Consider the following 17,348-nt stretch of genomic DNA (forward strand, 5'->3'; position numbering starts at 1 on the left):
ATAATATCAAAACCCCCCCAAAATTTGTGAATCTTTTGTTTTTGCATCATAGATCGATGCGATGATGGCCGTCTCTTGAGCGCCGCAACTGGGAAAGCAATCGATGGGAGCTCGCCCACTTGCTCGATCTCCTTGTCATGGCATCCGGAAGCCGCACAGATTCTCATTCCCTCGTCTCCTTCAGCAATCTTCCTCTCTCGCGAGATAGCGATGGACTGAGCATTCTCCGCACCACCCACGGATTCTCCCCGCTCCCCCTCGTCGCAATCCCTCCCCATTGCCGAATTCCTCGCCCCCAACGCGATGCTGGGATCGAGGTACGTCGATAGCGCGGAAAATGGTGAATTGGGTCGTCCTCTTCTTGGCGGTTTGTTTCTCGAACCGTCCGTTTCTCCGTCGTTCTTTGCCGCCGTTTCAAGTGGCAGAGGGGAGTCTGTGTGGATCCGTAGATGCCGGAAACCGGTGATCTCTTTGTGTTTTTCGAAGGAGTCGGGGTGCAGATGGCGGGGAGGTGGAGGGGGGAAGGGGGTGTTTCTTTCGGTGGGGTTGTCGATCAAGGAATCGGAGGAGAGTTTGGGGCAGAAGAGTGAAAGGGTGGTCGATGAGGAGGGGGAGAGGAAGGGAGTGGAAGGAGAGCGGAGAGTGGGGTTTAAGAGTTCGGGTGCGGTTGGTACTGCGAAGCATCTCTGGGCGGGTGCGGTGGCTGCAATGGTTTCTAGGTGGGTGTTGATTCTGATTTTGAGGGTTTTGTTCTTCTTATTTCTTTTTTTGGATTTTATTGAGTTGGGTTTGGTTCGAATTCTCGAATTCTCGTTGTAGTCATTGTTTTCTTCGAAATGATTTAGATTTTCTTGATGTTGTTTTCTTGAATTGTGTGATCTGAGAGTTTTTTGGTAATGAAGAACTCTTTTGAACGTTTGTTTGTTGTATTATTTCTCTTGGACGGTTGGTAGCACTTCTTTACTGGTCTTTCTTGGTGATGTTTGTTTCTTTTTTGCTGATGTTTTGGATTCTTTCTGCAATCTTGTTATATTTTTTTTGTTTCTTTGGTTTAATCGTCATTGATTATTCAATCGAGATTACTTATTGGCAATTTGAAACGTTCATTGGAGTTTAGATGCAGTAACTCTTCTTGTGAACAAAGCCTTTAATTTGATCTTATGTTCCAATTGGCAATCATATTATTTTGAATTCTGCTTCCTCCCCAAAAGAAAAAAAAAGAACTCTTCTTTTAAATTATTTGGGTTGGTTTCAGTTGAAATTTTAGGTAACAAGAATGGAGTGTTGGATAATTTTCTTAGAAGTGTCAATATTGTGTGTCCTTGAATGTCTTGTAAATTAGACAAGGATGCACCGTGCTACGCAAGACATGGGAAGAATAATGACTCCAAGTATTGCTTAATAGGTGTTCCCTTCTTTTATCTGTGGTAGACATGGCAAATAATTATTATTTATGAATTGGGTTCTCCATTTTTACTCCTGTATCATGTCTCCATATAGTCTTCTTAATAGAATGCATAAGTGACATGGATATGGCTGTGGAATTCATGATATGGCTCTTCTCATGGAGTTTTCTGTTTGGAACACTATATGTGCGGATTTGTTTCAGAAGTAAAAACTAGGGCACCTCTCTGTTATACATGGGACACTGTGTGAAAATAGCCGTATTTTTATGACATATGGGTTTTGGTGGTTAAAAGTTCTAGTTTATGTTATTCTTTTCTATTGGATGAATTAACAGTCCAATTTACTCTATCCTAGAAGAAAACTTGCTTTTGAGTGAGGAATAGATTTCTGGTATCACTTCTGGTTTGATATGAAGACAATGACTATCTGTGCTTGCATAATTTTTCAAGTTGAAATTAAAGGGTGATGGGACTTCCAGGAAGTCTTTGGTGTTTGTTTGTTAGGGGGAGTGGATTGTTACTGTGAGAAGTTCTTTAATAGACGATTATGAATATGGCACATGAGTAGCTAACATTCCACTGGCTCTAGTATCGACCCGCTTTCTAGGAATGAAATAAGAATAACCTTTCATTATTCGTTTAGATTAGCAGTTATGGTTCTGCCATTTCCTTTGCATCTAGGTTAATGACTTCCATGTAAGTATAGGTACGCTTCCCTTCATCGTATGTAGAATTTCTCTCTTTTTCCTATTTTTAGAGCAAGAATGTGTCTTCAGTTATTTTCAGTTGATCTGTTAAAGCAGTGTGTCTTTCTTGTTCATTGACTTTATTCCAAACAACATGGGATAATCTCCTAGTAGATGGAGAGTTTCGACTTTCTAGCTTGCTGTATAGCTTGTAGTGGCTTATGTTGGGTGGTCAAGGCTAGCTTTTGCAAGCATTGTAAGATGTAGAAAGTGGTCTGCTAGATTTTTATTTTTTATGCCAAGATGGGGATTAGACCCAATCCGAGCTGCTAGCTTAAAGATACTTGAACTCTATCAGTCCTGCTAGTGCATTCAACCAAACGTGTTCTGATAGTTATACATTAAGGAATTCTATTGGGCCCAAAGTCATCAATATTGGTCTCAGTAAAATCTCAACAAGTTTTTCCTTGGGAGAATTTGAAAATGAGCGGTAGAAAATCATGGGAAAATTTTTAGATAAATGATAGAATAAAGTAAATTTTTCAAATAAAAATAAAAAACAAGTTTCTCGGAAGATATCACAATATTCTGAATATGATTTTTTTCTTAATCTTGTGATTTTCCATTTATTTTCTCAAAAAGCTTTCAAAATGTAATATTGTTAAAATTGTGAAAGTATCTTCAACAAGATACTATGATCAAGACCCAATGTTTTTGATGAAAGACAAGTGCACACATGCACAATAAGAACACTTAGAACACATGTGCACAAAGGCACAACCCAATCAATCTCACAAATGCACTCAAGGTATAAAAAAAACTTTATTGAAGACTTGGGCTTTGACCCAAAGCCATGAATAAAATACAAGGGAAGGAACCCCATTTATATAGAGGTGGAGACCTTGGAGGGGCTCCACTTCTAGTCGTTGGAGCCCCTCCAACGGCCACAAATGTGACCGTTGGAGGGGCCCAACGACTAGATGTTGGGCCCCCCAAGGTACACACTAACCTAGGTTTACAAAAAGAAAAGAAGAAATAAAAGAAAAATAAAAGGAAATTACAGCATATCCAAAAAATGGATATGCGTAAAATGACTAAACTACCCCTCCGACTATTACAAGAAATATATATATATATATACACACACACACGTAGGTAGATATATGTGCATGTATCTTCCTATATTTATATAAAATATATATACAATTACATTGATTCGGTATTACAATTTAACACTCCCCTCAAACTTAGGGCATGATGACCGAAAGTTTGCCAAGAAGGAAGTTGAACCACGGAGAACACAGTGCTTTAGTGAAGAAATCTGCCAACTGATATTCTGAAGTTACATATGGAAGATCTATAACTCCTTTCGGATAGGCTTCTCGAACATAGTGATAGTCCATCTCAATGTGTTTAGTCTGCTCATGAAAAGTATGATTTTGGGCATTATAGATTGCACTCTTGTTATTACAGCATAACTTAGTGGGCCCTTCTACATTAATCCCCATGTCTTCTAATAGCTGATGAATCCATACAATCTCCATGGTAGTAGTTGACATGGCTTGATATTCAGTTTCAGTTGAGGAAATAGACACTTTTTGCTGCTTCTTACATCTCCATGAAATTAGTGAGTCTCCTAAAAACACACAAAAACCAGTAGTGGAGTGACGGTTATTTGGGTCACCTCCCCAATCAGAGCCAATATAAGCAATTAATTTTAATTCAGAATAAGAAGATAAGAATACTCTCTTATTTAGTGTACCCTTTATGTATTTTATGATCCGCAAGATGGCACTCATGTGAACCGATGTTGGTGCATGTTGGAACTGACTTGCAGTATGAACTGCATGAGAGATATATGGTCTAGTAATACTCAGATACATCAATGATTCCACAAGCTGCCTGTAGGGGGTGAGATCTGAAAGAGGGATGCCATCATCAATCTTCATTTTGGCTCCTACTATAGCAGGAGTTTCACAAACCTTATCATCCATAATACCTGACCTGTCAATAATCTCAGAGGCAAGCTTAGTTTGAGATAAAAAATACCCTCTATGAGAGTATGCTACTTCAATACCCAAAAAATATGTTAGATATCTCAAATCAGACATCTCAAATTTATCCTTTAAAATTGATTTTATGCTTCTAACACCTTTAGTATCACTTCCAGTTATTAGCATATCATCCACATACAAGAGAAGAAGAATAATCCCTGCATTGGTTTTTCTAACGAATAAAGCAGTGTCAGTGAAACAGGATGAAAAATCATTTTCTAACATTACCGAATTAAATCTATCATACCAAGCCTTGAGAGCTTGTTTTAAACCATAAAGTGTTTTTTGAAGACGAAGCACTTTTCCTTTGGGAGTCTTCATTCCTTGCGGAGCATCCATGTATACCTCTTCATTTAAATCACCATTTAAGAAGGCGTTTTTAACATCCATTTGATAGATGTTTCATTTGTTAATTGAGGCAACAGTGATGAGGCATCGGACTGTGACCATGCGGGCCACAAGAGCAAACATTTCTTCGTAGTCAATCTCATATTCTTGACTATATCCCTTTGCAACTAACCGAGCTTTATATCTCTCAAGATATCCATCGCTCTTAGTTTTCACCTTGAATACCCATCTACACCCTATTGTTTTCTTACCCTTAGGGAGATCTTGAAATTCCCAAGTTTTTGCCTTGTTGAGAGCTGAAAGTTCACATTCCATTGCTTTCAGCCAGTCATCATTCTTTTTGGCTTCTTCGAAGTTTCTGGGTTCTACATAGGAGTGAATGGCGCTAAGGCAGGCTCTATGTTTAGGTGTAAAGGAATCATATGAGATGAACCTAGAAGGCAACTTTCTACTTCTCTCAGTTCTCCGTAGGTTTTCATCATTTGTTGAATTGGAGCTACTAGGTTCACTGTATTTTTCAATTGCACTCCTAAAATTGTTTTTTATCTATGTGAGTATATGTTATATGATCTATTGATGTCCCTCCATCACTATGTTGGGAGATAGGTGGATGGGAGGAAATATTTTCTTTATCTTTATCATTAGCATCATTGTGAGTGAGTTCATGATCACTATCATCATCTTGTGCTAACAACTCAAATAAAAAGGAGTAATCCATGTTTTCTTTATAAGGACCACTTCTCTCAAAACCGTTAACATTTTTCAGAAAACTCACATTTCTGGAAACATATAACTTATCATTCTTGACATCATAACACTGAAACCCTTTTTGGGTTTCAGAATATCCAAGAAAGGCACATGCAATGGTTTTGGGTGAAAGCTTGTCGTTCTTGTCAGTATGAACAAAGCATTTGCAACCAAAAATTCTCAACCGACTATAGTCGGGTTCTTTGGTATACAACATTTCAAAAGGCGGGATATTGTTCAAATTTTTAGAAGGTAACCAATTTATCAGATAGACAGACACTAAGGCAGCTTCGGCCCCAAAACTTTTTGGAATGTTTTGAGAAATAAGTAGAGTTTGAGTTGTCTCTATTATGTGTCTATGCTTTCTTTCGGCTAATCCATTTTGTTGAGGGGTCTTCGAACAAGATGTTTGGTGGAGAATAGCATGACTTTCAAGATAATTTTTGAATTCACTTGAAAGGTATTCTCCACCCGAGTCGGTTCTAAAAAATTTTAGGTTTTCATTAAATTTATTTTTAATCATCATATAATAGGTTTTAAAAGTCAAAAAAACTTCATATTTGTGCTTAAAAAAAAATCCAACAATATCACGTGTAGTCGTCAACAAAAATGACATAATATGCAAAATCCCTTTTTGATAAAACAGGTGCCGGTCCCCATACATCTGAATGGACAATTTCAAAAGGTCTTGTTGTAAACATAGATCTTTGACAAAAAGGTAATTTTTTTATTTTCCCAAGAATACAATCATTACAAGTGAAATCACTTTTATATAGATTTTTAACAAAAGGTAAATGAATTTTTTTTACAACATTTGGATGTCCAAGTCTCTTGTGCCATACATTAATATCCTTTTGTTGAGCAACATTACAAAACAAGTTTTTTGAAATTTGAAGGAAATCGACATAATATAGATTGTCTTTTCTAGAGCCTTCCCCAATCAACCTCCTGGATCGGCGATACTGTATCCAACATTTGTTAGAAAAAATTTTTATATCACACCTATGATCCGAGAGTTGAGAAACCGAAAGCAAATTTAAGTTTAATTTGAGTATAAATCCAATTTTTGGAATAAAGAACCCTTGTTTTTCAAAAAATTTAATTCCTTTTACTTCAAGAGATGTTCCATCTGCGGTTGACACAAAGGATGGAGAAAGACTGTTTGAGTATTCGAAAAAAGAAATAATACTTGGAGACATGTGAAATGAAGCACCCGAATCTAAAAGCCACGAGGTCTTACCGGGAGGAGAATATGTTGACATAATGGCTCCGAAAATAGCCCCCTTGAGAAGAGGTTGAAGTGCATTCACAGTTTGTTGTAGTGAGAGAGATCCATTTGAAGATGACGAGAACTCTTCCTTTTGAGGTTGGGATGTGGTAGCCATAGCTAGCAACTTCTTCCACTTTGGGCAAATCGGCTTGATGTGCCCCGGTTCCTTACAAAAGTGGCACACGAGCTTGCTATAATCCCTCTTTTCACCTTGACCACTTGAACTTTGGTTTTGATTCTTGAAGTGGGGAGGCTTATAGGTCCTTATTGCTCCCCGATCTTGAGACGACATTAACACCTTCATTTTCTTCATTATTGGAAGGTGTTGCTAGAACACTTGGGTTATTCTTGCTTATACCCATACGAGTCTCTTTTCCACTTAGTTTAGTAATGACATCTTTAAGATATGGGAAAGTGAAAGCGGATAGAAGAGAAGACTGAATTTGTTCAAATTCAGGCCTAAACCCATTCAAAAATTTTAAAAAGCGATCTTCCTCTAATTGTTTATGCCTAAGCTCAATAGCCTCTCCGCTCCATTTGGGCTCAAGCATGGCAAGCTCATCTCAAATGGAAGACAACTCCACGAAATACTCTCTAATAGTGATTTCATTTTGTTAAAGGGTCAAGGCCCTTTTTTGAAGGTAATATTTGTGGGACAAATCCCTTGAAGTGTACATTTTTTCAAGGTATTCCCACGCTTGAGAAGCTTTCTTGAACTTTATAATGTTAGCATTAATTCTTGTCTCAACGGATGAGAAATGAGAAAATCCATGAGAGAATTTTAAAGTTCTTCATCTCCCATTCTTCATGCTTTTTACTATAGTCTTCAAGCGCATTGGCTCTTTCTTTTCCTTCGAGGATCTTTATTTCTCCTCTCTCCATCAAAGTGATTTTAGGCCCCGGTTCCGGAATTGAGTCTTGGACATAACTCCAAAGCCCTTTTCCTTTATGAGCCTTCATGTTTTCGGCCTATACGTGATAATTAGAGCCATTAAGTTTGAAACTGAGAGAGAAATGAGAGTCTTTTTCACCCATTAGAGAGGAGAAATAAGGGAAAAAGTTACGTACCACAAGAGCGTTTTAGATTTTTCTTGATAGAAGAGGCTTCTAAAATATTGGTTGAATAAGAGAATCTAAGTCAATCGCCAAAAATTTGAGAGAACGTTTTTCGAGGCACCGAAAAAGTGAGTCCACTCGATCTTCTTTCTCAAACCTTGCTTTGATACCATGTGAAAGTATTTTCAACAAGATACTATGGCGAAGACCCAATGTTCTTGATGAAAGACAAGTGCACACATGCACAATAAGAACACTTGTGCACAAAGGCACAACCCAATCAATCTCACAAATGCACTCAAGGAATAAAAAAACTTTATTGAACACTTGGGCTTTGACCCAAAACAATGAATAAAATACAAGGGGAGGACCCCCATTTATATAGAGGTGGAGACCTTGGAGGGGCTCCACTTCTAGTTGTTGGAGCCCCTCCAACGGTCACAAATGTGACCGTTGGATGGGCCCAACGACTAGATGTTGGGCCCTCCAAGGTACACACTAACCTAGGTTTACAAAAAGAAAAGAAGAAATAAAAGAAAAATAAAAATAAAAGGAAATTACAACATATCCAAAAAATGGATATGCGCAAACTGACTAAACTACCCCTCCGACTATTATGAGAAATAAATAAATATTATATATATATATATACACACACGTAGGTAGATATATGTACATATATATGAAATATATATGTGCATGTATCTTCCTATATATATATATAAAATATATATACAATTACATTGATTTGGTATTACAATTTAACAAAAATATTGTGAGATTTGGTGCTGCAGTTGTCCCTTACTGGTATGTTACTAGATTAACACATTTCAAGCCAAGATATATTAACAAATTATGTCCAATTTCGCAAACATGCAACCTTGTCAACATTTTACTAGTCAGAAAGTACTTTGCACTATGCAGCATTCTACACATCACCATTGAGTTCAGGATTTAGTGGAGTCCCAATGCAAGCCAAGATCAGTGGATCCCAAACATAAAAGTTCTTGTGCAGGGTTTGGAGAATGGCATACATCTGATTAGGTGAGGCTATAGACAAGACTATTGGAGTCTAAAAAGGCATTTCTTAACCTCGAAGTATAACCATCATAGGTTGAATAATGGTTCTGACCCTAAAGAAGGTGACACTAGCAACACCATTCTGTAGTCCTCTATCTAAAACGCCTGAAGGGTCGTAGTGCACTCCACAATGAATCAGATGATTCAGATCATTTTAGCTCTTTTTCCAGATTTAACATGGTTTGTGATACAACTGATAAGCTCATTAACCCATCTAGAATTCCAGCTGCATAATGGGAACCATGGTTTGCCACAAAACATGGTCACTAAAGGGTGACAAAACAAGTCTGTTCAGCTTTTAATACTAAAGTCTAAAGATGACCATGTCATAGGCTCATCCAAAGAACACAAGATTCACTGGCATGGTTATAATTCGTTAGCAAACAATACTAAATTAACCTATTATTAAACTGATGAAATTGACCTCAATTGTTCAGCCATTTGTTCTTAGCATTAAAAGAACTTAATAGTTCATTCTGCTTCTTTCTTTCTTTCTATGTGAGAAGAATGATGCAAGCACATGGTGCATGTTACTGCTTCTTATTCCAATAGTTGAACTAAATCCATTTCTTCAATATTGCCTCTTTAGCTATCGTTTTTTTTTTGCATCTTTTTGCTTAATTTATTCTAATTTTAGTAGGAAAACACCAGCTTTACAGCAGTTTGTCCTACTGTTTATGGTATGCTAGTTTGGGTGAGTGCTATTTTTTTGCTTTCAACTTCTATTTATTTGTTTTTTTTAACATTGCCAGAACAATTGTTGCTCCTCTTGAGAGATTGAAGCTTCAGTATATCGTTCATGGTGAAAAGAAGAATCTTTTTGAACTTATTAAGACAATTGCTGAGTCCCAAGGTATAAGAGGCTTTTGGAAGGGCAACTTTGTTAATATTCTTCGCACAGCGCCATTCAAGGCAGTGAACTTTTATGCATATGATACGTACAGAACTCAACTTATGAAATTGAGTGGTCATGAGGAAATCACAAACTTTGAAAGGTTTGTAGCTGGTGCAGCTGCAGGGATCACTGCAACAATACTTTGCATACCCATGGATACGGTAAGCACCATGATCCTGATACAATATTAACAATATCATGCTGAGGCCTTAATTAATGTTAAGTAATTTTGGTTGACTTTTTCCTTTGTTACAGTATTGACTGGAAATAGCATCTCTTTCTGTCTCCTTTACCCCATATATGACTAACGAGTTATCATATACTGATGATGATGATGCGTGATTTTAGTCATGAAAATTTAGAAGCATTTCTGTTCTGTTTCTTGGATGAGCATGTCCTGATACAATTGCGATGGCATGTCCTCTTGTTAATATAGATAGTATTTAAGGGCAGGAGTCTTTAAAATTCTGAGACTGCAGATGTCCATGTCTTCTAATATGCTTTTTATTCTATACATCATGTTGCAGTATCAATTGCAGTTAGCAGCACTTTTATAGGTTATGTGGTTTGACTGTTTTGGTAATGCACAACATTATTGACTCTTGGAACAAGTAGTGTGAATGGGTCAAGCTAACTAGAACACTGAAGCTTAATTAATCATTGTAGCTAGTTTATGTGATGCAGTGCATCTGGATCAATTTGGATGCACACGAGGAGCGGGACCCGATCCAGAAGGCATCCCCGTGACCCCTAACGAGACACAATGGCAATTTGGATCCAAAAAGGGGTCCATGGGCAATTTTGTCATTTATATTTTGAATTTTCTGATTTTTTTATCACAAACATCTTAGAAAATATTTTTGTGATGTATTTGAATTTTTAAAGTTGTATTTTTATTTTATTTTTGGTAGGAACCGGATTTTATGGATCTGGACTGTTCTAGTGTCCGCTAGGATCTATTTGTGCGACTAGAGGGTGTAAGGGGTAAAAAGGTAGTTTTATATTTTGTTCCAGTCATGGATTCGGATATTGGATCCAATTTTGTCTTGAATATTGGAGGTCTAATCCATCCAGGGTGGAGCCCTCCTATTGGCCAACTCTTTTAGAGTGCCATTGGCCAAAGTGTGAGGTGGCCACTTAAGAGTCCAATCAAATCCAGCCACCTCACCACCCATCCTCATTGGGTCTCTTGGAGGTGCCGCCCAAGGGGGACTATCCTCTCACTCTTGGTGTTTCTCCATTGGCCAGTCAAGAGAAGAGTAAAACAAATATTGTCTCTCATTGGTCTCAAGCTTGGTGGTCACTTAAGGGACTAACGAGACACAATGGCTTCAGCTACCTTTTTAAATGGGATTAAGAAAAACATGTAAGGGACTTGATTGTGCTTTCAAGTCCCAGAACCACCTCCATCCTCGGCCAATGGGAGATGACCTCCCTTCCAAGGCTCATATTTAGCCCAAAGTCAAAGTAGAGAAAAGTAGTTTTGATCATTAAAAAAAAATTGGAAACAATTCCTTAACCGTGGAACCCTAGAAGGGGAAGGACGTCTGGTCCTAGTGAGAGGGTGGAGCTGCACCTCGAATGTGAGCTCAAACCGTGGAGAGTTGAGATAGCCCGTGGGTGGGAGGAACCCTGTGCGTTTGAAGCTTGTAAGCTTATGAAGAACGTGTGAAGGTTTGAGAATTGGTGTGAGAAGAGCTTGAATAGTGTCTCGGAGCAGCTGGACATGAAGTCCAGGTCGGGTGCTGTGTTGGTGCTGGACGTTTGAGGAACCCCATCATGAAACAGGCTGGTGGCAACCAGACCAGTCGTGGTTCACATCTGGGACAAGTTGTGAACTTATGACTCAAGCTTTGAGAGTGTCGATCCTTAGAGCTGCTGATCTTCACTGCTGGGCATGGCCTGGTGACTGCGTATTGACCGTGCCTTGAGAACCCTGTTGCTGACATGATCTCGCTGCGACCATTGGAGCATTGTTCATCCTTTCCCAAACGATTGTTGGTGGCTGCCAACAATATTTTTATCATCGTTTGCTTATCTAAACTGTTTTCAGTTTAATCTCGTGTTGGGTTTTTTTTTTTGCTGGACTGTTGTGACCTGATTATAAAGTATAGCATATCTGCGATTATGTTTTTTTATGATTCGATATCCCTCAGAAAATCGTGAATGTTGTTACCAATCTGTTTTTCTGAGATTAGTGTTTGATCATATCTGAGTTTTTCAACCTGTTGGAAAGTTCCTGTTTGGGAGTGAATGTATTTGTTGAACCACTTGAGTTGAATGTTCTTGAATCTGCTTAGTGACTGTCTATTGTCCTACATGAATCTGAAATCAGAGTAACTGTGAATTTTCTGTTCATTTACAGTTCCTAAGTGTGCTTAAGATTCATGAAAGGATTTCATGCTGATAATATTGATTGATTTACATGAGTGAACATGCTGCTAATTTGAATCTGAAATCTGATTGCTTGCAAACTTGTCGTTCATTCCTATTTGGTGATTGTGTTAAGGGTTTAATATTCATTGACAAGGAATATTATCTTGTTATAAAAATTTGCTGAGTTGATGCTGCGTGTCTTGGTTCTGAAATCGAGCCGATAAAAAGGGAAAATGTTGGGAACGTTTTTTTTTCAATTTGAGCCATTGTACGTGTCCGCTGCATGGCCAGTTGAGTGGTCTTTATTCTGTTCCTTGAAGTGTGTTGTGCACACAGGTTAGCGGACCCTTTCTGCTGGGTCTAGGCTTGACCTCAGCAGAGTACGCTCATATGCGTGTGCTGTTTTTGGTCTTGTCGAGCACACAGATCACCAGACCCTATCGGTTCTGTTCTGCCAACACGTCAGCTGAGTGGTGACACAGCTGACGCCCCTCTTAGATTACTGCTGCATGAGGAGTCCATCACAATATCTTTTTTTATGCATCATCTCTTTCTTTTGGTCTTTTGAGATGGTGGTGTGCACTTCGTTGTTGTGGAGTCAAAGATGTTGGATTGCTGGGGATGAGTTGTGTACACCTCGTTGTTTTGTCAATTTAGATTGTCGGTTTATGAGTGTAATGTTGACACTTTGTTGGCTCTAACTGATGGTTGTTTGATCTTTGGTTATGTGAGTGTATTGTATCACTTATTTGTTTATTTGGCCCTTGTTATTATGTTGGATGCTTGTATTGATCTTTATCTGTGATGGCTAAACAATTATTTACTTATGACCATATTGGTTCCTATGAATTAAATCTCACAATATTACAAAATTTATTTGTCTTGCCTTGATTTGAATATTACTTTTCAAATCATCTTGCTGATTTTGTTGACATTAGTTTGTTTTCACTCTCCCCTCTTATTTGAGTGATTGTTTCTTTGGACAAGGGATCTTGTTTTATCAGTTTTAAAACCATGTGTGTGATGAGTTATGTGCACTCGTTGTAGCTGATGGTGTTGTTTACAGTTTTACAACCATTTGTAAGGTGAGATGTGTGCACCTCTTGTAGTTGTAACTGGTATTTATTATCAGTTTAGATAACCGGTGTTGATGGTGCATGGTTACTGGTATGGTTATTGCTGACATATTTTTTTTATTTCTTGTCCTATGTGCTGATAAATTGGATTTTGACGTTGTTGAGTTGGAGGTTAGAGAGGTGATTGCTTGAGGTGAACAAACTATTGTTTTTATAAAACCATGCTGGAATTTGTGAAAAACCTCTCTTCTTATGATATTAAAATTTTTTGTATGTGGGATTTTTAAAATCTCTTCGTGCATTTTCTAGTCTTTTCCGTTGCCTTTTGCCCTCTTAAGAGAAGTGGATATTTTTTGAAGACTCCATTAGCATGCATTATGCATTGTAGCTTCATTTGCATAGATTGTTATATATTGAATATTTGATATTGATATCATTATTGTTATTGAAATTTAGATTACCGTGATCCTTTGAACTTTTGCATTTGTTTGAGGTGTTGTAGTCTTACTCTTATATGATTGTTACTTATTGACAATCTGATTTAGTTGTTTAGAATTATTGATGATTTGTATCTTCGTATTGATACGTCTACCTAAGCTATTAAAATGTTGTTTGAGCATGATTGTCTCTTGATATTCTATATTGATATATGATTATCTTGGTCTCTAGGAATTTATATTCTATTAGTATCTTTGGAGATACGTTGATTTTGTGAATATGGATATTTGACTTATTGGGTTTTTGAGAAATGGTTTCAAAGTTACCTTAATATTTTGTGGTTCTTGTTTGATAGATTATCATATCTCTTAATTATTTTTGAAATATTTTGAATTAAGTTTTCTAGTGTCTTTTCTTTGATATTCATGATTTAAATTATTGCTATTAACTCTTATTTAATTGATTATTGTAATTGTTTTTGAAATATTTCTAAATAGTTTTTTTCGCATGAATTGTTTAAATGATTGTGTTTTTAAATGATTGTTGTATTTTCTGTATGTTGTATTTTCATGTGTTTTTGGTGTGCTTGACCAACCTCTCTCCATGTGTATATATATATATATATATATCTAATATCATAACTATTTATTTTGTTTTTAATATATATATATATAGATAGATAAATTTGTATTATAACTCCTTTGTTGTAGCTATTGCTATCTCAGTGCAGGAACTCAGAGAAGTCGTGGATTAGTCAAAGCTTCGTGGAGATTTGAATACTAGAGTGCTTGAAACTCTGATGATGATTGAAGTTTTTTCATTGAAGAGGTCTTAAAGCTTGAAGTTCTCATCTTGGAAATCATTTATGGAGACAATTGAAGACCCTTTCTTATCTTGTTTTGACAAACCTTCAGTGATCTACTGCAAGTTTGAGGGGGGTGTTAAGATATATTTTGCATTTCCTTATGTTGTATTTGTCTTATATATACCAAAGTACACCTAAGTGTATTGTAAGTATTTTCCTTCTTTCTTTCTTTTAATGTGTATTCTTGTACATTTAATTTGAGTTATATTCAAGGTATACTTTAGGTATATCTTTTATATTTTTTAGGATATGTATACTCTATGTATACCCATTAGATTATTAAGTATACTTATGGTATACTGTATGTTAGATTAGGTTTTTTGGTCATTATTAAAATGACTAAATATTTTATTTTTGTTTTTTGTTTTTTTTCCTTTTTTGTCATTTTTTGAATGACCAACTAGCCGTTGGGGCTTGTAACGGTCAAACTAGTTGTTGGGATTGGCTCTATCAGCTAGTCTGACTAGTCAAACTGGCTGTTAGGACTAGCTCTAATGGTCAAACTAGCTGTTATGTCTTCTATATATTACTCATTCTTTTGTTGTATAGGTGAGAGATGATGGATGTACATACTGTGTGTGTTTGAGTGTTTTGTAGTGAGGTTCATTTGTAATTTTTATTTATTTTGTTTCTTGGTGTTCTTGTGAATGTATAAATATATTATTTCCTTTTTTGGTTAAATAAATTATGTTTGTGCTTTAGTTCTTTTTTCGTTTGTCTTTTGGTTGTGTCTCGGGTTTCGTGCCACTTCGTGACAGTAAGAAGATTGTTTAGGTGCTTAGGAAGTGAGAAGTGAAGTGGAACACTTAAAATTGGGTGGACTTTTTCAAAAGCATGCTTCCCATTCTTTGGAAGTATGTCATATGTTTATTGTTGTTTGTGACGGTTGCATGTACTTTTAATTGTTATATTATTCTTTTTTGATGAAATAATTTAACGGTTATTTTTTTCTCACCCATCAACTTCTTCCATCTACTTTCCCAGGCAAATTTTGTCCTCCATGATAATTCCTCATATGACTTCATTATTGTTTTCCACTTCACAAATCCTTTCAAATGTTAAGGTCACTGCTTTTTGCATATTGCTTCTCGTGCTGGCAGCTGAGATTTTAATAAAAATAATCTGTAGATTGATTAGATTTCATTGAACAAAATCCTAAAAGTGAACATGGTTAGACAATTCACCCTTTGGCTTGCCTGATTTCATGGGCATTGTCTTAATGTCATTGGTTGTCAATGTCTGCAGATTCGAACAAAGTTAGTGGCTCCAGGAGGCGAAGCACTGGGTGGCATAATTGGTGTATGTCGTCACATGGTCCAGACTGAAGGCTTTTTTTCACTATATAAAGGCCTGGGACCCTCAATTATAAGCATGGCTCCTTCTGGTGCAGTTTTCTATGGTGTATATGATATACTAAAATCTGCCTACCTGCATTCTCCTGAAGGGAAAAAGAGGCTTATGCTCATGAGGCAGCAGGATAGCCAAGAACTCAGTGCTTTCGACCAGCTTGAGTTGGGTCCAGTGCGGACTCTTCTGCATGGTGCCATTGCTGGTGCATGTGCTGAGGCTGTGACCTATCCTTTTGAGGTTGTTCGGAGACAGCTTCAGATGCAAGTCCGGGCAACAAGAATGAGTGCACTGGCTACTTGCATTAAACTTGTTGAGCAGGGTGGCGTTCCAGCACTTTATGCTGGTCTAGTTCCAAGCTTACTTCAGGTATCTTCGGATTTTTTTTCAATTTTATTTTGTTTTACATAAGGTACTAAAAGAAGAAAAGTGATTCTTATGTCTTTGCTATTTATTTAGAAGAAAAGAAGTATAGGTGACACTTATAATCTCAGGTTAAATGCTCTAATTTCTTCATGATATTTAGAAAATCAAGGATGAGATTTGTTGGTAATGCTGTCAAAAATTAGTCAGTGCGTATTTCACTTTGATTTTAGCTTAGGATGCTCTCATGAAACTGTCAAATCCTCTGATTATCTTTGCTAGTTGAGAAATTGGTTTTTGATGAAATATAACAAAATTTTCCAGGGTCGTCCTTATTTATGATCTCTTTCTGTTAAATTTGCATTTTGCTAAATGTGCCTGCTTCGAGTGACCTTTTTCATTGAGTTTTTCCTTTCATTCAATTTTCAGGTTTTACCTTCCGCTGCAATCAGTTACTTCATGTACGAATTCATGAAGATAGTCCTCAGTGTAGAGTAATTTTGATCACTGCGGGTAAATTTTTTACCAGCCAACTGCATCTTTGCTTGGGTTTTGGTATAATTTTCATCGGATCTGCTTATAGTCGGTCACTTTCTTGCTTGGGGAATGCTAGATTTTCTTGATTAATGCTGATGATTCTTGCAGTGTGCCCTCATGTATGGAATTGATCTGGGATTTGAAAAATATGCGAGATTAAACCCTGACAGTTAATGTTGCTCACCATCATGTACTACATTTTTTTGTTAAGATAAATGTAGAATTTTTCTGTAAATCACCACTTGCTTTTTTTTCTTTTTATCCACCCCACAATTCAGTGGATAACAGAACCCCCCCTTCCCCCTCTCCTATGGTGTCTACCAGTCAATATGGTTATTTCTGCACCATCTTTAATAATGATTTAACATAAGAGATTGAGATGTGCACCAATAATATCAGGATGATACATTGATTAAAATGATATTGCCATGTGAGAGCAACCAGGAAACAACCAAATGCACAAATAACTAAGTGCAAAAGGAATTATAGAAAAAAGAATTTGAAAACAATTGATCTGTGCGATACATAAACGGTTTCCATGCATTGCCAAACATGGTTTTGAAAAGTTATGGAGCTGCCAACTCCTTGTGTTGTTTGAGAGCTGGCTTTGGTTTTCAGATGGTTTTGGCAATGCAAGGAATTGGTGTTGCCTTCCAAACAAATACAGTTATTTGGAGTAAAAAAGGGTCAAAATTTTTAGCTTATTTAAGGGTTTTAAAGAGAAAAAAAAAGGCTGACTTGGACTGCTTTGACCAGTTACACATGCCTGACTAATATCTTAACCCCCTAATAGAGGTTGACAAC

At 36.9% G+C, this 17,348-nt stretch overlaps 1 protein-coding gene across 1 annotated transcript; it reads left to right on the forward strand.

Moving 5' to 3' along the window:
* Positions 1 to 303: 303 nt before the first annotated feature.
* Positions 304 to 16,779, forward strand: LOC149816314 (putative mitochondrial adenine nucleotide transporter BTL3). The gene is made up of 4 exons (XM_089986870.1): positions 304 to 719; positions 9,400 to 9,703; positions 15,543 to 16,013; positions 16,437 to 16,779. The coding sequence occupies exons 1-4, from the start codon at positions 304 to 306 to the stop codon at positions 16,503 to 16,505; spliced, it is 1,260 nt and encodes a 419-aa protein (XP_089842996.1). The 3' UTR covers positions 16,506 to 16,779.
* The last annotated feature ends 569 nt before the right edge of the window (positions 16,780 to 17,348 follow it).

The sequence above is a fragment of the Nuphar pumila genome, chromosome 14 (assembly GCF_984573655.1).
Source record: "Nuphar pumila chromosome 14, dmNupPumi1.hap1.1, whole genome shotgun sequence".
NCBI classification, from domain to species: Eukaryota; Viridiplantae; Streptophyta; class Magnoliopsida; order Nymphaeales; family Nymphaeaceae; genus Nuphar; species Nuphar pumila.

Coding starts and splice junctions, on each gene's coding strand:
- LOC149816314 (XM_089986870.1), top strand. CDS start 304: ATGCTGGGATCGAGGTACGTCGATAGCGCGGAAAATGGTGAATTGGGT. Junction 720..9,399: donor GTGGCTGCAATGGTTTCTAG/GTGGGTGTTGAT, acceptor TAACATTGCCAG/AACAATTGTTGCTCCTCTTG. Junction 16,014..16,436: donor TAGTTCCAAGCTTACTTCAG/GTATCTTCGGAT, acceptor TTCAATTTTCAG/GTTTTACCTTCCGCTGCAAT.